Source organism: Leptodactylus fuscus, chromosome 4 (assembly GCF_031893055.1).
Source record: "Leptodactylus fuscus isolate aLepFus1 chromosome 4, aLepFus1.hap2, whole genome shotgun sequence".
NCBI lineage: Eukaryota > Metazoa > Chordata > Amphibia > Anura > Leptodactylidae > Leptodactylus > Leptodactylus fuscus.
The window spans coordinates 223,051,615-223,078,026 of NC_134268.1; the positions used below are offsets into that span (position 1 = coordinate 223,051,615).

Here is a 26,412-nt window from a genome sequence, read left to right on the forward strand (position 1 = left end):
CGACGTCCAATAGACAGTCCCGCCTGTGCCAGCCAGGAAGAGCAGACAGAGGGACTGCGGAGAGTCCGATGTGGTCCCTGACCAATAACGTAGGAGGAGACGCTGTGATTGACAGGAGGGGGTGTCCGGCAAGAGGAAAATGTAAATAGCGCCGAGGCCAGAGCTGAGCGCCTGACCAGCTGCTGAGGTAATAACTGACAGGGCAGGTCTGCGCCGCTGCAGCCAATCACAGGCCGGCTCTCATGTTTCCCGCTGAGTGGTGCAAATGAAAGCAGCCTCCTGATTGGTCCACAGGAGAAATTCGTGTATATCTATGTGCTGGTGGTCACCATGACTGACCCTGCTCTCTAGCACCGCCCTGTGGCTTGTGTTATTACCCCATATACATCCTGAGCTTATTTAAAGGGATTCTCCTCTATTAGTAGTTCTCAGGGCTGCATAGAGTACAATGTATGTGGTGTGGACTGTATAAAGCCATTGCAGCCGGCCACGTCAGGGTAATCGGGAGGCCACGTCAGAGGATCGGGAGGCCACGTCAGGGAATCCTGAGAGGCCACGTCAGGGAATCCTGAGAGGCCACGTCAGGGAATCCTGAGAGGCCACGTCAGGGAATCCTGGGAGGCCACGTCAGGGAATCGGGAGGCCACGTCAGAGGATCGGGAGGCCACGTCAGGGTAATCGGAGGCCACGTCAGAGGATCGGGAGGCCACGTCAGGGAATCCTGAGAGGCCACGTCAGGGAATCCTGAGAGGCCACGTCAGGGAATCGGGAGGCCACGTCAGAGGATCAGGAGGCCACGTCAGGGTAATCGGGAGGCCACGTCAGGGAATGAAGAGGCCACGTCAGGGAATGAGGAGGCCACGTCAGGGAATCCTGAGAGGCCACGTCAGGGAATCCTGAGAGGCCACGTCAGGGAATCGGGAGGCCACGTCAGAGGATCGGGAGGCCACGTCAGGGTAATCGGGAGGCCACGTCAGGGAATCAGGAGGCCACGTCAGGGAATCCTGAGAGGCCACGTCAGGGAATCCTGGGAGGCCACGTCAGGGAATCGGGAGGCCACGTCAGGGAATCAGAGGCCTCGTCTGCACTTTATGTGCCGGGAGCTCCAGAAATGAGTTCTGCCTGATAGTCCAGGAGGAGTGAACAGGTCAGGAGGTAACAGGTAAGACAGGCCGTTCAGGAGCCTGGGAAAGCTCGGTGATGTCCGATACCGGTGGTCATGTTGGTTATCTACCTTTCCTGGGATCCTGCATGGCAGCGACATAGGATCAGGGGATTTGTGGCTGCAGGATTTAGGATTTTTGCCATTCAGGAGCCTGGGAAAGTTCACTGGGTGTAGTTAAGGCCTTATTCACACCAGGACCTTCATTTATTTCATTGCAGCTGTTTATTATTTTTTAGCAGTTCAGTAAGTCTTATGGAGTCAGGTGTGGGAGGGCTCCGGCTCCAACATGGGTGCAAATCGGGGTCAAAAGCGATCGGCCATCGTGTGAAGATCAGCGAGGTCCGACATGATAGGTCATGTGATGTCATGTTCATCAGTCACAGCTCAGTCCCATTCAACTGAATCCGGCTGAGCTGCAGTACCACACATGGCCACTCTACAATGTAGGGCGCTATACAGAGGCCGCAGGCTCACTTCTAGCAGATCAGCGGAGGTCTCAGCGCCCACCTATATATAGCTGTTGACTTATCCTGACCGAAACGAGGTGATTTTGCCGAAAACCCCAATTTTTTAGACTCCTAGGGTCAATTTTCAATTGCAATTTAAAAAATCCCTCCCAAATTATTTTAGTTGCCAAACTCTGAGACCCGTAACATTTTCTGTATCTAATGCTTCGCAACACTTGCGCCCCGTTCAGTGTTTGCCATTCCGCCGTCCTCAGGGGACGGAAACCCGGCAGTCAGCCATTCAAACCTGCAGGACTTTGTGTCCGGCTAAAAATCACCGCTTTCCCCGCGGACAGGCCGCAGGCGGACACCGGCGCTCACCTTTAGGGTCCATTCACACGGGTTTTAGAGCTGACCGCCGGGTTTCCGTCCCCTGTCCAGTTTCGCCGTGGACTAAACCCAGCAGAATGCACAAACCGGACCCCGGGCGCAAGTGTGAACGCCCCTGAGTGTGTACGGAACCGCGTAAGGGGAATATGCGTTCTTTTGATTGCCATTTTATTAGATGTTTTTGGGCGGGGGTCGGCAAAACATTGAAAGAATGGAGTTTTTTTGGGGGGGTTTCTGCCACTACAGTGTTAATCATGGGAAAAATATTTTTTGCAGTTTGGACCTTTTTGGATGTGATGTCAACAACCCCCAACCCCACCCCCGCCTGTTGTTCATGGAGATGAATAGAGTAGCTCCTGGGACCGGTGAGGGGCTCAGGACTGCCCCTTCACAAATAGCCAGTAGTGCCTGTGTTATAGTCACATGGAGGGCTCTAGGACCCTGCGGTCAGACACCCAGCAATACTATGAATATAAAGTGTTTATGGTAAATCTGCTTCAAGGGTCTCATCCGAATGTGAATGTGATTGATTTACACACAAAGTGCCCCCCCACCCCAGCATTCAGCAATGAGTGGTATAAATATTAGGGAGGGGGCTGCAGGGTCTAGGGGTTAATTCTCTTATGTAAATTCCCAGGTCCTGGCCCTCCTGCCTAAAAACAAATTCAAGTATAAACCTCAAAAAAGTCACTTTTCACCCCCTCCCCCTCTGAAAATTGCATCTGACAACCATTTTGGCCACCATAAGCCTCCTGTAGGGGTCGAGCTATGAATACGCAACCCTCTGTTATATCCACAGCTGTGTGAATACGGCGTTAGAGATGTTGGTATCTGTAATGTCATATTCACACTGCGCATCCAGGTGGCATACTGAAAATACTGCTCAGAGCTGAGGGTTTGTTTCGTTGCATCCAATCTAGACAGTTCTCTGTGAGGCGCACAGATCAGCCACACTCCGTTACAATGTATCAGTGCAGGTAAAATGTATCACATAGCCCACAGATTGTGCTGACCGGATGAGATTGGAGCAGACCCTCAGCCGTGAGAAGTATGAGGTCAAGATACAAACATGTCCTTAAGGTAGGTCTTCAGTATGATTGGTGGGTCTGACATCCAGGACCTGCACAGATCAGCTGATTGAGGGGATCACAACGTTCTGGTGAGTCCTGCAATCTCTCCACTACTTACCAAGCACAGCGCCATACTTTGTATAGTGGTGGTGTTTGGTATTGTAGCTCTGCCTATTCACCAGTAAACATGACCGCACTGCGGCATCTTTAAGCAGCTGGTCAGTAGGGGTCCCAGTTATCTGACCCCCACCAATCACTTATTAATGACCTGCCCCAAGCACATCCCATCAGTATGTAAGTCCTGGACGGCCGAGGACTTAGCAGTACAATGGAGGACGGGCCAAGAAAGTAGGGTTGCAGTTGAGCAGCGGACATCGACGCCCTCAGCGGTCTGGATAGCAAAGGGCAATTTTCGGACAGTTACCTACGGCGTCGGCCCCCTGAGACACAGCAAAACCAAGACGGGGAAATAATTGCAGGACTGGGACCAAAAATGGTGGCCCTGGTAGAGACCAACAATGGGCTGGAGGGAAATCCCAAATGGCCGCTCTGGCTGTATTAGAACCCTCGGCCCTAACCAGCGAGTCCCATCACACGAACCAGACGTGACCCACGTGCAGGCAGACTCGGGTAAATACGGTTTCTCCGGGGAAAATCGTGTCTTGTGGAATCTGCCAAATGTCACGTTCCTAAACTCGAGGGTTACGTCAGCTCAGATTTCCTTAACACTTTTAATGCTAAAAAATTAAGACGTACCGGAGAGCCCCCAATTAACGTGAGGCCCCACCACATGACCGGATGCACAGCCAAGGCTCGTCCAATGCCCCGCTCCATTATTTTATAAGATCTACAATATAAATAATGGACAGATCGGGGCTCAGCCTGTGCACCTGGCGTGGGCCTGAGGCCTCAGTATCTCCTCCGGGCACACATGACCCCTTTATATCCTCCTGCAGGGTCAGTGGCAGCACCTGACAGCTCAGAGGCCGCTCGTTGAGGCTGATTATATAGGAGAGCCCGAGGCCTCGCCCTGTAACCAGAGGTAGTTGTCAGAGTCTCAGAGATGTCGCGAACGCTCCCGGTCCAGGTAATTCGGTCACTTCAGCTCTCCTTAGGCTAGATGCAATGACCGAGGTGCAAACATACGTTTCTCACGGCCATCTTACACCCGTATTCGCAGATCCTCAGTCCATTTCAGTGTCGGACATAACCTATATCTTGCCGATCATGTGAATAGTCCCCAATAATAAATGCTGCCCTGTGATATCTGACGTGGCCAGTATTGGGGTACGTTACGTTTTGCAGACGGATTTTGATGCGGAATCTGCCTCAAAATCCTGCTGCCAAAAGGTCTCCTATTCATCTCAATGGGAGGCCCTCGCTTCAGCTAGCGGGAAAAAGAAGAAACTCGCTCCTGATTAGGCCCATTCATTCTGGCCACGCGGAGAATTCGGAGAAAAAGGTTTCAGCCGTGTGAACAGACCCTTAGTAGCGCTGTAGTGTGAATACAGCCTTACTGTGAGGCTCCTAAATATCCGCTTTTGTGTTGCACCAAAAAATATTAACCCCTAAGGCCTCGTTCCCAACGGAGTAACAAAACAGATCCCGTTGACTTCAACGGGTGCCGATCTTATTCAAATCAATGGGTTATAAATAGAGATGAGTGAGTACTGTTCAGATCAGCCGATCCAAAAAGCACGCTCCATAGAAATGGATGGATGCACCTGGTACTTCCGCTTTGATGGCGGCCGGCTGCTTAACCCCCTGCGTGCCAGCTACATCCATTCATTTCTATGCGAGTGTGCTGTTCAGATCGGCTGATCCCAACAGTACTCGCTCATCTCTAGTTATAAAGCCTCCCATTCATTTCAATGTGCTACACGCGAAAGCCACCACCCATTGAAGTCAATGGGATCTGTTTTGAAGCGCCGCAATCTGACATGTGTATACGTGTTTAAATGAGTGGCACGTTATTCCGTGGGAACGGGGCCTTATGGTCACATTAAAATTGGAAAACCCTCCTGAATACAATCATTGCAGATGTTTAGTCTGTGGATGGCGGCACGTAACATGGGTGCATTTTAACCTCTTAATGACCTACCTAATTTTAGCGTTTAGATCCAATACAATGATTCCCCGTCTGCATTAGGCTCAGGGTTACAGTGTCACAAAGAGTGTATAGTTGTGGTGTGACATCATGGAACTGCGACAGTCGTGGAAAATACAAAACTGTTCAAATCTGGAACTTTCTGTATTTCATGTCCGTGACTTCACTGTTTTTAAGCTAAGGCTACGTGGTGACGGGTGTTGTGCGACTAAGGGAAGGCTACGTGGTGACTTTTGTTGCTGGGTATCTCCTGGTGTCGGCTGCAAAAAATCTCAGCCTGTTGGATTTCGGTTGCAAGCTGCGTGTGACTTCTCCACCATAGACTTCAATAGAAGGTTCTTACACCCGACATGTGACACGTCTGCAAGTTGACTGGTTTTCGGCCAAGTCACAGTTCTAAGAAAGTCGCGGTGTAGCCCCAGTCTAAACAGTTGTGCAACTTGGCTCAGACTTCTGGTTGTGCGACTTTTTTAGAGCTGTGATGTCTCTGTAAAGCCTGCCCAGCTGCCGTTGCGTACATCTTCCATTGACGTCTGTGGTGACCTGCAACCAAGATCTAACGGGCTTTCTGCAACACTTCGGCTGAAGTCTCATGACGCAGTTTGCCACCTTAGAGATCCATTGGGTTTTTTAGTAATTTGTGACTTTTTGTCACTGTGTAGCCCTCGCCTTACATGCGGCTTTCTTGGTAAAGTTTGGCTTATTGAGCGGCCAATTAAATTTGTCGTATCTCAGTCGCACACAAGTGCCAAATAGTTTGCAATTCTCCATCCAGGAGACGCGGACTCCAAGCACAATGATAATGGACAACGCTCAGAGTCCCTGCTCGCTGCACATAGGACAGGAGGGGGGGGAGGTAGTTTTCAATGAATAAGAGGATCCTTACTGCGCATGTCGGGCCATGGCCTCCAGCCATTTATGAAGGAGTTGTAGTTGTGTGTTCAGGGAGGGGAGTCGGAGTCCGTGGTTTGGCTCATATACTTTATATATTTCAGGGTCATGAAAGCAAAAGTTTGGATTGGCTGTTACTGGGGGCGGGGTTTTGCAGTGTCCAATGAACAGTCAACTGTTTGTGTATATATTTTAATGTCCTCTCTAATGACCAAGTAGCCCAGGATCCTCCTCTAGAGTTCCCACCACTGTGATGAGAAGGAAGGCGAGATGTCTCAGATCTTTATATTCTTTCTGCTTCTTAGACCCCCGGCTGAGGTCTCCATCTATATGTTAATGTGACTTCATCACCTCGGGCTATGGGATGTGCTGCATCATTCATGTTATTACCTCGTCCTCCTGTAGGGGGCAGAGCCATTTAGTGCTCAGCTTTGGTATTATGGGCTCAGGTCACATTAAGGAAACGCTCCACGACACGCTGACCATGACGGCCTGCCTATACTTAGTGGAGATTGTACATAAATGAGCTGTGGTTTATACCAGTTTCTGGTGTCAATTCTAGTAAATAGGCCACGTTTTGGAGGACATGTTCCTCCTCTAAGCCTCACCCATCACTGGACCACTTTTCAGGAAAAAAATAAAAGCCCAAAGCCCAGCTCAGCCCACTTTATGCATTTGTCTCCTGCCCGTTTTATTGTTTGTGTGGGACCTGTAGGGTCTTGGCTTCGTCCCATGACCCCATTCCTGACTACGCTTCCTTGTTCCACCCGGCCGCTTTCCCGGTGAGCTCAGTTTTCGGAGTTTGCTACTACCCCATCTCTGCTACTGCTGACAGACCTTGACTACTTGTGGAGATGACAACTTGGGGATCTTGCTTCAGTAAATGCCATCTTGGTGTGGGGTTAAGAAGGAAGAATTTCTCATGTCTTGGAACTTGGCTAGATTCCTTCTAACAAAAAGTTACTTGGAGACAACGTGGTACAGAGGACCTTGCCTGATCTACAAGATGGTAGTCTGGGTGGTTTCAGATTGTCGGCTTTCCTGAAGGGACTGACAATCTCATGAGTTGGGGTAACAAGTTACAGAGAAAGGGGGCAACAAAAGAGAAACCTTGACGTTGATTGTGACGAAGGAACCTGCGGAGCGGCCATTATGTATGGGAAGGTATCAGGAGATGAATGGACCAAGCATTGGGATCTGTGCCCGCTCTGTCCATGCCAAGGTAACCCATGTGATTTCATCTCTCTCGGGAGATATTTTAGCTTGGGGATGACCATTATGAGACCACGACAAGCCGACTGTGTCACTCCTCACCACCTTTCCTAGCTACGCTCTGAGGAGTCCTCAAAGGAACCGGCCCACGCTTCTTAAGCTGTTTCAGCTCTTTAAGTGAAGTAGAAATATACGCTGTCAAGTTTTACCCCGATGTCCCAACATTTGTGAAGGCCTTGGTCACGGTATTTTATAAAGAATGACAGGGACGTATTCACAATAGTTTGGCGGGATGTGGCTTCCTCCACCACTGGATGACCTCTTCTCTCTGGCTACCTGAATAAGAGTCTGGTCACAGGGATGATTTTAAGAAAAGGAACGTTCTTGTCTGTTTTCTCGCTCACCTAGTCTCAACTTTCAATAATCCTCTGGTCGTAGCCTCCGGAGAACCTGTGTTTCTGGCTCAGACAAGACTGGCAGGGGACCAAAATGTTGTTGGCTAATACAAGGCCTATGTCTGCTTCGGGTAAGGAGACTTCTCTGAAGCTGTTGTCCTGTCCCAAGAAACCCCAATACCTAGGGGAAGAATGGAAGAACACCTTGGAGCCTGACGCGACCTTTCCCAGAAGACAAATTCATGGACTTAGGAGCAGCAAGAAATCTTGAACATGCCCTGTCTGTGAATCCTAACAAACCCTTTCAAAGAATTGTATATTTGTATTTTCGTGTTATCCAATAAAAGTTTTTCAAAACTTAAAAAAAAAAAAATGAATCATCCATAGGACCATGTCCTAATCTCATCCTGAATATCCAAGGTGTAGGGCTCACCTGTTGGCAAGGTGCGCATAACTTCAGCAGAATCTCGACAGGGGATTCATCCATAAATTCTTCCCCTGCTCCTTTTAGTTTCCTTTTTATGCTTCTCCAGACTGTGAATCCATTCTCATGAGTAGAACGAGATTACCATGAAGAACAGAGACCCGACCCCATTCTCTTCAGAGTTGTTTGTCCACTTTAAGGGCATTTGTTTCTTAACCAAATTCGACCTCTGCGGGGTGTACAGATCAAAGAGAGGGATGTGCAGGACACCAGAGATGGACATTGTGAATATTTGGTCTTACCCTTTGGTCTCTACAAAGCTCCTGCGGTGTTTCAGTATTTCGCAAAGACCTCTTCAGGGCATATTCATCTTGGTCTGTCTTGTTGGCAACATCCTTGTTTATTCCCAAGACCTGTGAGCTGAGTGACTACATGTCCGTAACATCCCACATCTTCAAGAAAATTCCTGGCTCACGAGGTTTCTTCAGGATCCTTGAGAAATATACCCCAGATCTGAGGTTGGATAAAGACACAAATCCATCTAGTACGACTTATAAACCCACCAAGTCTATCCATTAACCTAAGAAGTGGCCACCGGTCACCCCGTCAGAGGAAAAAACATGACAGTGAATTTGATAGCCTCACAGCTCATAATGTAAAGAAGCTTCACATATGACTGTAATAAAACCTTCTGTACTCTAGAGGTAACGGACACCCCCATGACACCACTACAGGTCTGGGTGTAAAGACATCACCAGAAAGATCTGTCCGTCTACATTGTCATTAGGGCCACTCCCTAAGACCTCTCCCCCCCCCAAACTGAACAACCCTAAGTTTGATAACCTGTTTTTGTTGTCAAATCCCCCCATCCCCTTGACCCTTAAAATCCTGTACATTAATAATACAGCCATCATCCGCCGCTAACACACACAATCAGTGACGCCGCTGATCGCAGCAGTTGAAGCTTTAGATGCTGCGGCAAAACGCGTCCATGGCAGCTAAACAGATCATCGCCCTCCGGAACATCGGGGGGCAGCGATTGGTTGCCATAATAGCCTATTGAAGACTCCCAGACTGGTCATAATACTGCCATATGGTTCTACTCCTGTCATAGGCATAGAAGTCAATGGATTTTACTATATAGTGCACTACACTGTATGTGCCATCAGACCCCCTAGACCACTCCTAAAGATAAGCAAAAGTAAACCTAAACAGCTTAGCCCCCCCCCCCCCCCCCCCGCACCCAAAAACACCCAAACTATTAACATATACATTTATCCCATAGGGTGACAGCCGCAACGAAGAAAAAATTCTATATGGTCGAATGGCTGTTTCTTCTCAACACTTTGCCTTATAAAATAAATTGAACAAAAAGTGATCAAGCGATCAGACCTTCCCCAATTGGTATCAATAACAACTACACCTTGTGTCGCATAAAAAGACGCCGCACACAGCTCTATACGTGGCTTTATGGCGACACAAAGAAATGTTTCTATTTTGCAAAGTTTTTAATTTTTGAAAAGTTTTTAATAAAACCTCTCAAGTACTTGGTATCGCCGTGATCGTCCTGACCCACAGAATACCGAATACCCCTTCTCCCGATCCCTCAGTCATCCAGATTGGTCACATGAGGCAAAGATTCAGCTCTTTGGCATTAACTTAACCCCCCCTGGGTTTGAAGGGAGAGAAATGCTGCCAATGACCCAAAGAACCCCAACCCCACTGTCCAGCATGGAGGGGGGACATTATGTTTTGGGGGTTTCTGTGCTAAGGGCTCAGGACTACTTCACCGCATCAATGGGAGAATGGATGGAGCCATGGACCGTACCATCCTGAGTGACAACCTCCTTCCCCCCCGTCAGGACATTAGTAATGGGCCATGGCTGGGTGTTCCAGCAGGACTATGACCCAAAATATACAGTCAAGGCAACTAAGGAGAAGGTCATGGAGGGGCCCCACCAGTGTCCTCAATCCCATAGAAAACTTATGGAGGAGCTGAAGCTCCGAGTGACAGCCCAAAATCTTAATGATTTAGGGATGATCTGCAGAGAGGAGCCGACCGAGATTCCGTCTGACATGTCCTACATGTGCACAAACCTCATCATCACCTCCAAACCTCTGACTGCTGTGCGGCCAACCAGGGATTTGCCACCAAGAGGGGTCACATACTTATTTCTCCCTGCTATATATATAATATATATATATATATATATATATATATATATATATAACAGCATAGAGGCAAAGCATTCTACTTGTGGTGAGCATCTATTCTTCTCCAGACGCATCCCATGATTTTATTTGCCTTGGCAGCAGCTACCTGGCACTAGTTACTAAAATGAAGTTTACTCTCAACCAATAACCCCGAGTCTTTTTCAGTGACGGTTTTACCCGTCGCCTCCCCCCTGCCCAGGTGCCGAGTGTTATATTTGTCTACATTATAGAAGATTCCTCAGGTTTGTTACTGACTTCATTTCGACTTGACAGCCTGTAAAGAAGACTCGTAGTCCGGAGACCTCCACTATTAGTGGCCCATTAGGGATTGACTGCCCCCCCCATGTGCTGCCCCTGATCTTATTAGGTGAAGCATATGTGGGGAATTTTTCAATTAAAAAAAATTTGGGCTTTGCCTTGTAGTACTAGGGGGACAGGTACCCCCCCCCCCCATATGTGCTACCCATTAGGGATTGATTGCCCCCCACATGTGCTACCCCTAATGGTATTAGGTGAAGCACATGTAGGGGGTGGCAGAAGTAAGCAGGGCCGCACCTCTAATGAGGCGAGGTGAGGCAGCTGCTCCAGGCGGCACTTTCAGAGGGGGCGGCGGCCACTGGACCTTTTTTTTTTTTTTTTTTTTACCTAAACATTATTAAACTTAAAGGTCCTTTAAAGACTTGCAATTCGGCATCTAACTAGGATCTAGATAGATGCCAAATTGCAAATCGGCTAAAGGACCTGTGATGACATCATCACAGGTCCTTTAGTTCACTAGCCTATCAGCAGACTCATTAGTGGGCGGAGCCACACAGGACAGTGCAGTGTTACACTGCCGGGAATGGAGACTGAATGAAGATAAGGAGGTGAGAAGAGACAGCATATGTGAGCAAGAGGGGGGAAGTTTAACTGAAGGCAGATAGAGGGGTGACATTAAACTGGGGTCAACTGGAGGAGGATATTAAACCGTGGAGGGTAGCTGGAGGGGCACATGTCTGCCTCCTGCTGCCCCAGTTTAATGTCCCCCTCTAGTTTCTGCTAGTTTACAATGGGGCACCAGGAGAGGAGCTTAATACTGTGGGACATTTGGAGGGGAACGTTATAATGTGGGGGCAGACCACGTGACATCTGGGACATTACCATACAGGCCCGAAGCCTGCTAGGAGTAGCATCGGATCCCGGAGAGGTGAGTAACACTGTTTATTATGTTCCCTCATCTCCCCTGGGGCTCTGATTATTATACTCAGGGGTCTGAATAGAGGGGGGGGGGGAATAATAGAGGTTGCAGGGGGCCACAGTGGCCCATTCAGCCTCTATTATGCCGCACATAAGCCCCGTCTGATAATGAGTTGACATTAGTTTGCATCAGTTTTTTAATTAAATTAATGGATCCGTTAAACTTGATGTGAAGGGGCCTTACTTCTATACCGCCACCCTATTCGGCAGCGCTCTACAGACATTCAGTCACTACCCCATACAGGGTCACTGTCAGGAGGTATGAGGAGTGTGGGAGGAAACTACCATATTAACTCCTGGCAGTCGTCTTCTGGTCAGAAGTGACCCCAGGACCCAGCACTACAAACCTTCTAGATATTCTAGGACTTGATCACAGATTTACCTCAGGTTCAGGTTTTCAGTCACATGGCTTGTATGTAACGTCTTCAGATTGCCCTCGGGCTGGCAACTAACTCAGATTTTCTTTGTTTTGTGCCATGAAGATCAAGATTTCCCTTCAGTAAGCGTCCACACCTATCCCTGTAGAGCGTTAGGGTAACTGCGCACGTTCCTTCCTGAGCCCACAAATATTGTTTTCTTGTCCTCAGGCAAGACCTTATAATGCACATAAGATTAAAGGGATCCTATCATTAAAACTCAATTTTTTGTGACTAACACGTACGAATAGCCTTAAGGAAAGGCCATTCTTCTCCTACCTTTATATGTTTTCTCCGCCCCGCCGTTTGATAGAAATCCCGGTTTGGGTCGGTATGCAAATGAGTTCTCTCGCAGCACTGGGGGCGTCCCCAATGCTGCGAGAGAATTCTCCAGCGCCGCCTCCATCTTCTTCAGGAACGGCCTCTCTTCGCATCTTCTTCTGGCGCAACCCTCAAACTTCTAGACCTCAGGGGCAGTATTATAGTAGTTATATTCTTGTACATAGGAGCAGTATTATAGTAGTTATATTCTTGTATATAGGAGTAGTATTATAGTAGTTATATTCTTGTACATAGGAGCAGTATTATAGTAGTTATATTCTTGTACATAGGAGTAGTATTATAGTAGTTATATTCTTGTACATAGGAGCAGTATTATAGTAGTTATATTCTTGTATATAGGAGTAGTATTATAGTAGTTATATTCTTGTACATAGGAGCAGTATTATAGTAGTTATATTCTTGTACATAGGAGTAGTATTATAGTAGTTATATTCTTGTACATAGGAGTAGTATTATAGTAGTTATATTCTTGTACATAGGAGCAGTATTATAGTAGTTATATTCTTGTATATAGGAGTAGTATTATAGTAGTTATATTCTTGTACATAGGAGTAGTATTATAGTAGTTATATTCTTGTACATAGGAGCAGTATTATAGTAGTTATATTCTTGTAGATAGGAGTAGTATTATAGTAGTTATATTCTTGTATATAGGAGTAGTATTATAGTAGTTATATTCTTGTACATAGGAGTAGTATTATAGTAGTTATATTCTTGTACATAGGAGCAGTATTATAGTAGTTATATTCTTGTATATAGGAGTAGTATTATAGTAGTTATATTCTTGTACATAGGAGTAGTATTATAGTAGTTATATTCTTGTACATAGGAGGCAGTATTATAGTAGTTATATTCTTGTGTATAGGAGTAGTATTATAGTAGTTATATTCTTGTACATAGGAGCAGTATTATAGTAGTTATATTCTTGTAGATAGGAGTAGTATTATAGTAGTTATATTCTTGTATATAGGAGTAGTATTATAGTAGTTATATTCTTGTACATAGGAGTAGTATTATAGTAGTTATATTCTTGTACATAGGAGCAGTATTATAGTAGTTATATTCTTGTATATAGGAGTAGTATTATAGTAGTTATATTCTTGTACATAGGAGCAGTATTATAGTAGTTATATTCTTGTATATAGGAGTAGTATTATAGTAGTTATATTCTTGTATATAGGAGTAGTATTATAGTAGTTATATTCTTGTACATAGGAGTAGTATTATAGTAGTTATATTCTTGTACATAGGAGGCAGTATTATAGTAGTTATATTCTTGTATATAGGAGTAGTATTATAGTAGTTATATTCTTGTACATAGGAGCAGTATTATAGTAGTTATATTCTTGTAGATAGGAGTAGTATTATAGTAGTTATATTCTTGTATATAGGAGTAGTATTATAGTAGTTATATTCTTGTACATAGGAGTAGTATTATAGTAGTTATATTCTTGTACATAGGAGCAGTATTATAGTAGTTATATTCTTGTATATAGGAGTAGTATTATAGTAGTTATATTCTTGTACATAGGAGTAGTATTATAGTAGTTATATTCTTGTACATAGGAGCAGTATTATAGTAGTTATATTCTTGTATATAGGAGTAGTATTATAGTAGTTATATTCTTGTACATAGGAGTAGTATTATAGTAGTTATATTCTTGTACATAGGAGCAGTATTATAGTAGTTATATTCTTGTAGATAGGAGTAGTATTATAGTAGTTATATTCTTGTATATAGGAGTAGTATTATAGTAGTTATATTCTTGTACATAGGAGTAGTATTATAGTAGTTATATTCTTGTACATAGGAGCAGTATTATAGTAGTTATATTCTTGTATATAGGAGTAGTATTATAGTAGTTATATTCTTGTACATAGGAGTAGTATTATAGTAGTTATATTCTTGTACATAGGAGGCAGTATTATAGTAGTTATATTCTTGTATATAGGAGTAGTATTATAGTAGTTATATTCTTGTACATAGGAGGTAGTATTATAGTAGTTATATTCTTGTACATAGGAGCAGTATTATAGTAGTTATATTCTTGTACATAGGAGTAGTATTATAGTAGTTATATTCTTGTACATAGGAGCAGTATTATAGTAGTTATATTCTTGTACATAGGGGCAGTATTATAGTAGTTATATTCTTGTACATAGGAGCAGTATTATAGTAGTTATATTCTTGTACATAGGACCAGTATTATAGTAGTTATATTCTTGTACATAGGAGTAGTATTATAGTAGTTATATTCTTGTACATAGGAGCAGTATTATAGTAGTTATATTCTTGTACATAGGAGGTAGTATTATAGTAGTTATATTCTTGTATATAGGAGTAGTATTATAGTAGTTATATTCTTGTACATAGGAGGTAGTATTATAGTAGTTATATTCTTGTACATAGGAGTAGTATTATAGTAGTTATATTCTTGTTCATAGGAGTAGTATTATAGTAGTTATATTCTTGTACATAGGAGTAGTATTATAGTAGTTATATTCTTGTACATAGGAGTAGTATTATAGTAGTTATATTCTTGTACATAGTAGTAGTATTATAGTAGTTATATTATTGTAGATAGGTGTAGTATTATAGTAGTTATATTCTTGTACATAGGAGTAGTATTATAGTAGTTATATTCTTGTACATAGGAGTAGTATTATAGTAGTTATATTCTTGTACATAGGACCAGTATTATAGTAGTTATATTCTTGTACATAGAAGGTAGTATTATAGTAGTTATATTCTTGTACATAGGACCAGTATTATAGTAGTTATATTCTTGTACATAGAAGGTAGTATTATAGTAGTTATATTCTTGTACATAGGAGCAGTATTATAGTAGTTATATTCTTGTATATATGAGTAGTATTATAGTAGTTATATTCTTGTACATAGGAGTAGTATTATAGTAGTTATATTCTTGTACATAGGAGTAGTATAATAGTAGTTATATTCTTGTACATAGGAGTAGTATTATAGTAGTTATATTCTTGTACATAGGAGTAGTATTATAGTAGTTATATTCTTGTACATAGGAGTAGTATTATAGTAGTTATATTCTTGTACATAGGAGGTAGTATTATAGTAGTTATATTCTTGTATATAGGAGTAGTATTATAGTAGTTATATTCTTGTACATAGGAGGTAGTATTATAGTAGTTATATTCTTGTACATAGAAGGTAGTATTATAGTAGTTATATTCTTGTACATAGGAGTAGTATTATAGTAGTTATATTCTTGTACATAGGAGGTAGTATTATAGTAGTTATATTCTTGTACATAGAAGGTAGTATTATAGTAGTTATATTCTTGTACATAGGAGTAGTATTATAGTAGTTATATTCTTGTATATAGGGGGCAGTATTATAGTAGTTATATTCTTGTACATAGGAGTAGTATTATAGTAGTTATATTCTTGTACATAGGACCAGTATTATAGTAGTTATATTCTTGTACATAGGAGGTAGTATTATAGTAGTTATATTCTTGTATATAGGGGGCAGTATTATAGTAGTTATATTCTTGTACATAGAAGGTAGTATTATAGTAGTTATATTCTTGTACATAGGAGTAGTATTATAGTAGTTATATTCTTGTACATAGGAGCAGTATTATAGTAGTTATATTCTTGTACATAGGAGGCAGTATTATAGTAGTTATATTCTTGTACATAGGAGGCAGTATTATAGTAGTAATATTCTTGTACATAGGAGGTAGTATTATAGTAGTTATATTCTTGTACATAGGAGGTAGTATTATAGTAGTTATATTCTTGTACATAGGAGTAGTATTATAGTAGTTATATTCTTGTACATAGGAGTAGTATTATAGTAGTTATATTCTTGTACATAGGAGGTAGTATTATGGTAGTTATATTCTTGTACATAGGAGGTAGTATTATAGTAGTTATATTCTTGTACTTAGGGAGCAGTATTATAGTAGTTATATTCTTGTACTTAGGGAGCAGTATTATAGTAGTTATATTCTTGTACATAGGAGTAGTATTATAGTAGTTATATTCTTGTACATAGGAGCAGTATTATAGTAGTTATATTCTTGTACATAGGGGCAGTATTATAGTAGTTATATTCTTGTACATAGGAGTAGTATTATAGTAGTTATATTCTTGTACATAGGAGTAGTATTATAGTAGTTATATTCTTGTACATAGGAGTAGTATTATAGTAGTTATATTCTTGTACATAGGGGCAGTATTATAGTAGTTATATTCTTGTACATAGGAGTAGTATTATAGTAGTTATATTCTTGTACATAGGAGTAGTATTATAGTAGTTATATTCTTGTACATAGGAGGTAGTATTATAGTAGTTATATTCTTGTACATAGGAGTAGTATTATAGTAGTTATATTCTTGTACATAGGAGGTAGTATTATAGTAGTTATATTCTTGTACATAGGAGTAGTATTATAGTAGTTATATTCTTGTACATAGGAGTAGTATTATAGTAGTTATATTCTTGTATATAGGAGTAGTATTATAGTAGTTATATTCTTGTACATAGGAGCAGTATTATAGTAGTTATATTCTTGTACATAGGAGCAGTATTATAGTAATTATATTCTTGTACATAGGAGTAGTATTATAGTAGTTATATTCTTGTATATAGGAGAAGTATTATAGTAGTTATATTCTTGTACATAGGAGGTAGTATTATAGTAGTTATATTTTTGTACATAGGAGCAGTATTATAGTAGTTATATTCTTGTACATAGGAGTAGTATTATAGTAGTTATATTCTTGTACATAGGAGCAGTATTATAGTAATTATATTCTTGTACATAGGGGCAGTATTATAGTAGTTATATTTTTGTACATAGGAGTAGTATTATAGTAGTTATATTCTTGTATATAGGAGAAGTATTATAGTAGTTATATTCTTGTACATAGGGGCAGTATTATAGTAGTTATATTCTTGTACATAGGAGTAGTATTATAGTAGTTATATTCTTGTACATAGGAGTAGTATTATAGTAGTTATATTCTTGTACATAGGAGGTAGTATTATAGTAGTTATATTCTTGTACATAGGAGTAGTATTATAGTAGTTATATTCTTGTACATAGGAGGTAGTATTATAGTAGTTATATTCTTGTACATAGGAGTAGTATTATAGTAGTTATATTCTTGTACATAGGAGTAGTATTATAGTAGTTATATTCTTGTATATAGGAGTAGTATTATAGTAGTTATATTCTTGTACATAGGAGCAGTATTATAGTAGTTATATTCTTGTACATAGGAGCAGTATTATAGTAATTATATTCTTGTACATAGGAGTAGTATTATAGTAGTTATATTCTTGTATATAGGAGAAGTATTATAGTAGTTATATTCTTGTACATAGGAGGTAGTATTATAGTAGTTATATTTTTGTACATAGGAGCAGTATTATAGTAGTTATATTCTTGTACATAGGAGTAGTATTATAGTAGTTATATTCTTGTACATAGGAGCAGTATTATAGTAATTATATTCTTGTACATAGGGGCAGTATTATAGTAGTTATATTTTTGTACATAGGAGTAGTATTATAGTAGTTATATTCTTGTATATAGGAGAAGTATTATAGTAGTTATATTCTTGTACATAGGGGCAGTATTATAGTAGTTATATTTTTGTACATAGGAGCAGTATTATAGTAGTTATATTCTTGTATATAGGAGTAGTATTATAGTAGTTATATTCTTGTATATAGGAGTAGTATTATAGTAGTTATATTCTTGTACATAGGGGCAGTATTATAGTAGTTATATTTTTGTACATAGGAGCAGTATTATAGTAGTTATATTCTTGTACATAGGAGGTAGTATTATAGTAGTTATATTTTTGTACATAGGAGCAGTATTATAGTAGTTATATTCTTGTACATAGGAGTAGTATTATAGTAGTTATATTCTTGTACATAGGAGTAGTATTATAGTAATTATATTCTTGTACATAGGAGTAGTATTATAGTAGTTATATTCTTGTACATAGGAGCAGTATTATAGTAATTATATTCTTGTACATAGGAGTAGTATTATAGTAGTTATATTCTTGTACATAGGAGGTAATATTATAGTAGTTATATTCTTGTACATAGGAGTAGTATTATAGTAGTTATATTCTTGTACATAGGTGTAGTATTATAGTAGTTATATTCTTGTACATAGAAGCAGTTTTATAGTAGTTATATTCTTGTACATAGGAGTAGTATTATAGTAGTTATATTCTTGTACATATGAGTAGTATTATAGTAGTTATATTCTTGTACATAGGAGTAGTATTATAGTAGTTATATTCTTGTACATAGGAGTAGTATTATAGTAGTTATATTCTTGTACATAGGAGTAGTATTATAGTAGTTATATTCTTGTACATAGGGGCAGTATTATAGTAGTTATATTCTTGTACATATGAGTAGTATTATAGTAGTTATATTCTTGTACATAGGAGGTAGTATTATAGTAGTTATATTCTTGTACATAGGAGCAGTATTATAGTAGTTATATTCTTGTACATAGGAGTAGTATTATAGTAGTTATATTCCTGTACATAGGAGTAGTATTATAGTAGTTATATTCTTGTACATAGGAGTAGTATTATAGTAGTTATATTCTTATACATAGGGGGCGGTATTATAGTAGTTATATTTTTGTACATAGGAGCAGTATTATAGTAGTTATATTCTTGTATATAGGAGTAGTATTATAGTAGTTATATTCTTGTATATAGGAGTAGTATTATAGTAGTTATATTCTTGTACATAGGGGCAGTATTATAGTAGTTATATTTTTGTACATAGGAGCAGTATTATAGTAGTTATATTCTTGTACATAGGAGGTAGTATTATAGTAGTTATATTTTTGTACATAGGAGGTAGTATTATAGTAGTTATATTTTTGTACATAGGAGCAGTATTATAGTAGTTATATTCTTGTACATAGGAGTAGTATTATAGTAGTTATATTCTTGTACATAGGAGTAGTATTATAGTAATTATATTCTTGTACATAGGAGTAGTATTATAGTAGTTATATTCTTGTACATAGGAGCAGTATTATAGTAATTATATTCTTGTACATAGGAGTAGTATTATAGTAGTTATATTCTTGTACATAGGAGGTAATATTATAGTAGTTATATTCTTGTACATAGGAGTAGTATTATAGTAGTTATATTCTTGTACATAGGTGTAGTATTATAGTAGTTATATTCTTGTACATAGAAGCAGTTTTATAGTAGTTATATTCTTGTACATAGGAGTAGTATTATAGTAGTTATATTCTTGTATATAGGAGTAGTATTATAGTAGTTATATTCTTGTACATATGAGTAGTATTATAGTAGTTATATTCTTGTACATAGGAGTAGTATTATAGTAGTTATATTCTTGTACATAGGAGTAGTATTATAGTAGTTATATTCTTGTACATAGGAGTAGTATTATAGTAGTTATATTCTTGTACATGGGGGCAGTATTATAGTAGTTATATTCTTGTACATATGAGTAGTATTATAGTAGTTATATTCTTGTACATAGGAGGTAGTATTATAGTAGTTATATTCTTGTACATAGGAGCAGTATTATAGTAGTTATATTCTTGTACATAGGAGTAGTATTATAGTAGTTATATTCCTGTACATAGGAGTAGTATTATAGTAGTTATATTCTTGTACATAGGAGTAGTATTATAGTAGTTATATTCTTATACATAGGGGGCGGTATTATAGTAGTTAAATTCTTGTACATAGGAGCAGTATTATAGTAGTTATATTCTTGTACATAGGAGTAGTATTATAGTAGTTATATTCTTGTACATAGGAGTAGTATTATAGCAGTTATATTCTTGTACATAGGGGCAGTATTATTACCCATAGGCATTTATGTTCCCTGTATTCACCGGTTAGAAATCTGTCACTCTCAGCATTAATTTTCTACTGCGGGTAAATCTTGCCATAGATACTGATAAGTGGCCGCCATGTACAGGTAACGCTTGTTGTCTTGATAAGATTTTTCCTGTGCACTGACCTCCATGGACTTTCTTCTGGCTCTGTACACATGGGGCTGCTGCTGGATCTCACATCTATCTTGTCTGTTTTACTACCATAAGTCCTGTATCTATAATTCGGTGACTAGTTGTTGCCCCTTCGCTGGTCTCACCCGGTGTTTTGTCTTTACAGATGCACCTGACATTTGATGATGTGGCCGTGTATTTCTCCGAGGAAGAATGGAGGATCCTGGGTCAAGGCCAACGGGAACTGTACAAAGATGTCATGAAGGAGAATTATACTAATCTTCTGTTCTTGGGTAAGTGAGAGATTCCTTCTGTGGGGTCTCTATATACATTAAGTGGCTTCAGAGATCTGCCCCATGGTCTGCAGGGACTGTGTAACCTCCCTGGTGCCGTCTCCTGCAGGGTGCACTGATAGAGCTGCAGTAGGCCCTTACCACCAGCAGTGGGCACTGTTGTATACTGTATCGTTGTCTTGCACACATTACGGCTAGAGCTACACAGAGACTGGCTGAGACTCTTATAACATGATCCTTCAATATCTAACCAAAAATTACTGGGGTCAGTCATGATATTATATGTGATGTTATATGTATCAGGTAAGTGACCCTCCTCTATCTGTATTTCAGGATTTGCCGTTGAGCCTCCGGCCATATTTAGTCGGATTGAGCAGTGGGAGAATCCAGGAGCATCGAACATCATAAAACATGAAGCGCCAAGGCTCTCCGCACGTACAGGTAGGTCCATCATCTGCCGAGTCTCCTAACAGAAGACCGTGAACCTCCGCTCCCTCCCAATAGACAGAACCCCCCAGTGATGGAGCTTATCTGATCTTCTTGGGGGGAGGGGAGGGTGTAAAAGGTATAAGACGCCTCCAGGACTACGTCATATGTTTATGGCCGGCTTTTCCCATTTGTAGGTCTTATTGCTCATATTTGTCCTTATGGTTCCTATAGATCTATAGAATATTTGTCTCTTTTTTTTTTTTTTTTTCTCAGAAATCAATAGGACAAATTCCACATCTCCGCTCACAAGTGAATTGCCAAAGATGAAGAATATCCAGGCTGTGCAGTCGGCGCCCGATGATGTGTTATCTCGTAAGTGACTGATCAGCATTGAAACCATAGAAAGTCCAGAAAGATCTCAGTGGTCTGTGTATGTAAGATGTATATAGACACCTGCATTGTTATATGTTACCTGTAGGGGCTGCAGCTGGACGTGTACAGTGTAGGAATAAGTATGTGACCCCTCGCTGATTCTGTGATTTTGCCCAAAGACATGACCAGTCTATAATTTTAAGGGTCGGTTAATTTTAGCAGTGAGAGAATATTAAAAATAAAATTCTGAAAATCCCAATGTAGAAATGTATTTGCATTTTGCAGAGATAAATAAGTGTGTGACCCCTCTGTCAAACAAGACTTAATACTTGGTGGTAAATCCCTTCTTGGCCGCACAGCAGTCACAGGTTTGGAGGTGATGATGAGGTTTGCGCACGTCAGACATGTCAGGAGGGATTGAGGTCGGCTCCTCTTTGCAGATCATCTCTAAATCATTAAAGGGATCCTATCATTCACACACTATTTTTTTTTCTAGGTACTACGTCACAATAGCCTTAAGAAAGGCTATTCGTCTCCTACCTTTCCTTTTCTTCTCCGTGCCGCCGTTCACCTACAATCTCGGTTTTTCTCAGTATGTAAATGAGCTCTCTCGCAGCACTAGGGGCGTCCCCAATGCTGCCAGAGAGCTCTCCAGCACCGCCTCCATCTTCATCTGCAACGAGGTCTTCACCGCGTCGTCTTCCGGTGGCGTCTTACTTTTAGACCTAGGGCAAGCCGACTGCGCATGCCCACTGGCCACGAAAAAATGGCCGCTTACAATACTATTCCGACATGGTACCTGGAAAAAAATAGTGTGTGAATGATAGGATCCCTTTAAGACTTTGAGGCTCAGAGCTTCTGCTCCTCCATCCTACTAATATTATAAGTGTGAAAGTTTGTGTGTTTGGATGTTTGTGAGTTTGGATGTTTGTTCCTCAATCACGCTAAAACGCCTGGACAGATTTGCGTGCAATTTTCCACAAACATAGTTTTCCCTTAGGATTGAGTCACAGGCTACTTTTGGTGCCACTAAACAACATGGCTTCCTAGCAGGAGACTCACAAAAGCAGGACTCCTAGCCCCAGCTATAGACTCACACACACTGCCTGGCATTTCCTGCCTCAACCTGCCTGCACACTCCTTACTGTCACCTCAGGAGTCGCCCTCAGTCTACTCACTCACATTTACATATAGCTTTCCACTATATAACACATCACATTGCCTGTATCACGACATACACAATACAGCACATCACATTGTCTGACACAATACAACACATCACATTGCCTGTATCACGACATACACAATACAACACATCACATTGTCTGACACAATACAACACATCACATTGTCTGTATCACGACATACACAATACAACACATCACATTGTCTGTATCACGACATACACAATACAACACATCACATTGTCTGTATCACGACATACACAATACAACACGTCACATTGTCTGACACAATACAACACATCACATTGTCTGACACAATACAACACATCACATTGTCTGACACAATACAACACATCACATTGTCTGTATCACGACATACACAATACAACACATCACATTGTCTGACACAATACAACACATCACATTGTCTGTATCACGACATACACAATACAACACATCACATTGTCTGTATCACGACATACACAATACAACACGTCACATTGTCTGACACAATACAACACATCACATTGTCTGACACAATACAACACTTCACATTGTCTGTATCACGACATACACAATACAACACATCACATTGTCTGTATCACGACATACACAATACAACACATCACATTGTCTGTATCACGACATACACAATACAACACATCACATTGTCTGTATCACGACATACACAATACAACACATCACATTGTCTGTATCACTACATACACAGTACAACACATCACATTTGCTAGCCCACCAAACTTTTTAAAGCACTTTTACAGTTTCACATGTCTGTGTCCGCCCAATTCTCAAATCACCGCAGACGAAGTCGCGGGTAAAAGCTAGTAACCAATAAGAGTTCTGGCAAGACCTAAGAGCTTTCTAAGGATGTCAGGGACAAGATCTTAGACCTGCACAAGGCTGGAATAGCCGACAAAACCAGAAGACTGTGCTGGGTGAGAAGGAAACAACTATTACCAGACAGACCAAATACTAATTTCTCTCTGCAAGATGCAAATACATTTATAACATTTATACAATGGGATTTTCTGGATTTTATTTTTGATATTCTATCTCTCACTGATACAATTAACCGACTCTTAAAATTGAGGACTGTTCATGTCTTTGTCAGCAGGTGATCAATTATTTCCTCCACTGTAAAGCTGACACACCTGCCAAAATCTTTTACATCTTGTATTATACTCCAGAGCTGCGCTCACTATTCTGCTGGTACAGTTACTGTGTACATACATTACATTACTTATCCTGTATTATACTCCAGAGCTGCGCTCACTATTCTGCTGGTGCAGTCACTGTGTACATACATTACATTACTTATCCTGTATTATACTCCAGAGCTGCGCTCACTATTCTGCTGGTGCAGTCACTGTGTACATACATTACATTACTTATCCTGTATTATACTCCAGAGCTGCGCTCACTATTCTGCTGTGTACATACATTACATTACTTATCCTGTATTATACACCAGAGCTGCACTCACTATTCTGCTGGTGCAGTCACTGTGTACATACATTACATTACTTATCCTGTATTATACTCCAGAGCTGCACTCACTATTCTGCTGGTACAGTCACTGTGTACATACATTACATTACTTATCCTGTATTATACTCCAGAGCTGCGCTCACTATTCTGCTGGTGCAGTCACTGTGTACATACATTACATTACTTATCCTGTATTATACTCCAGAGCTGCGCTCACTATTCTGCTGGTACAGTCACTGTGTACATACATTACATTACTTATCCTGTATTATACACCAGAGCTGCGCTCACTATTCTGCTGGTGCAGTCACTGTGTACATACATTACATTACTTATCCTGTATTATACTCCAGAGCTGCGCTCACTATTCTGCTGGTACAGTCACTGTGTACATACATTACATTACTTATCCTGTATTATACTCCAGAGCTGCGCTCACTATTCTGCTGGTACAGTCACTGTGTACATACATTACATTACTTATCCTGTATTATACTCCAGAGCTGCACTCACTATTCTGCTGGTACAGTCACTGTGTACATACATTACATTACTTATCCTGTATTATACTCCAGAGCTGCGCTCACTATTCTGCTGGTGCAGTCACTGTGTACATGCATTACATTACTTATCCTGTATTATACACCAGAGCTGCGCTCACTATTCTGCTGGTACAGTCACTGTGTACATACATTACATTACTTATCCTGTATTATACCCCAGAGCTGCGCTCACTATTCTGGTATATACCAGGTCTAGTATACAGACGGCTCCATCAGAGGGTTATTATCCGGTTCCAGTCTAGATACTTTATGTTTCTGCCGTTCATATATTATGAGACTTGTATATTTCATGTAAGTTTTGTGTTTCTCTTGTAGACTATGACTCTGCCTTTGACTACGAGACCAGTAACTTGGTGATTGACGAGTCTGAACCTTTGGGGAAGAGGAAAAGGTTAAAAGACCGTGAGCCGAAGTGTCTGCAGTGCCGAGGAGTCTTGAGGTGTTACTGCAGCTTAGCCAAGAACAGTAAGAAGCAGTTTGTGTGCGCCGACTGCGGGAAGGCTTACAGCCTGGAGAGTTATCTGATCGCGCACCAGAAGTGTCATTACCGCAGACAACCGTATCCGTGCACCTCGTGTGAGAAGAGCTTCAAGAAGCCCAGCCACCTCAAGAGACACCAGAAGACTCACAAAGTCATTGAGTACAAGTGCTCCAAGTGCCCCTTGGTGTTCCAGAGAGATAAGGACTTGCGGGACCACCGAGCAGAACATCGACTACCAAAGCCATGCACAAAGTGCGGGGAGGAGTTCAGTAGTCACCCGGAGCTGAGGCTACACACTAAGGAAGCTCATGGAAGACTCCTCGAATGTCCTCTGTGTCACCAACACTTCCGCTACAAGGCGGCGCTGGACATCCACCAGCGACAGCACATGGACAACGAGGCCTACAAGTGTCAGAAGTGTCAGAAGGTCTACACCAAGCTGCACTACTTTCTGAGACATAATGAAGTTCATTGCAAAGATGACGATGGAGACCTCCGGCCCGAGAGTCCTTCAAAGGACCCTGAACAAGATGTCAGCCACTCCTCAGCCCACAGCCAGGACACCAAACCTAAACCCAAGGCCGTCACCGATAAAGGAGAAGCTTCTCCTTGTGCCGTTACTTCAAATCCCACCTTGGATGGGGACTCCTCAAAGAATCGGGGGCAAAAGTGCCAAAGGAAGGACAAGCCGCCGGAGGAGCTGCTTAAGGGGCTTTATGTAGAGAGGTTCTATAGGTGTAAGATGTGTAAGAAATGTTTCAGACATCAGAGCACGTTAGTGAGGCACAAGATGTCCCACAGCCTGCTGCTCGAGTGTCACCGCTGTGGCCATACCTTTAGGAAGATGCTGAAACTTTTCTTGCACAGGTCGAAACACGAGTGGAGGCGGCCGTACACGTGCGGGGACTGCGGGAAGGCCTTCAGCTACCAGACCCTGCTGAGTCTGCACCAGGACACTCACGTACCGGCCAATGCCACCCAAGATGGGACCAAATCCTCCGGACCTTCTCGGCCCCTGTCCAAGGAGGCTTCTCCAGATACAAAGACACTGACAACACCCGGTCTCGTGCAGCAGAAGTCACTCAGGCCCAGAGCAAGCACCAGCCCCTTCAATGCTTGTTCCCAAAATGTCCGCAATCTTATTGCTACGGCTTCTAAAAAGAGGCCCCGTCAGGAGGTGGTGGCCTGTAAGGACTACGTGAAGCGGGTTTGTTACCGGCCCTGCGACTCTCGATTCACCATGTAA

General features: G+C 41.2%; 1 protein-coding gene across 1 annotated transcript; it reads left to right on the forward strand.

The window, feature by feature from the left end:
* LOC142201203 (uncharacterized) lies at positions 1 to 26,412 on the forward strand. Its single transcript, XM_075272028.1, has 5 exons — positions 1 to 187; positions 20,502 to 20,628; positions 20,962 to 21,069; positions 21,331 to 21,429; positions 25,001 to 26,412. Exons 2-5 carry the CDS (start codon positions 20,502 to 20,504, stop codon positions 26,410 to 26,412), a joined length of 1,746 nt encoding a protein of 581 aa, XP_075128129.1. The 5' UTR covers positions 1 to 187.

Coding starts and splice junctions, on each gene's coding strand:
- LOC142201203 (XM_075272028.1), top strand. CDS start 20,502: ATGCACCTGACATTTGATGATGTGGCCGTGTATTTCTCCGAGGAAGAA. Junction 21,070..21,330: donor AAGGCTCTCCGCACGTACAG/GTAGGTCCATCA, acceptor TTTTTTTCTCAG/AAATCAATAGGACAAATTCC. Junction 21,430..25,000: donor GCCCGATGATGTGTTATCTC/GTAAGTGACTGA, acceptor TTTCTCTTGTAG/ACTATGACTCTGCCTTTGAC.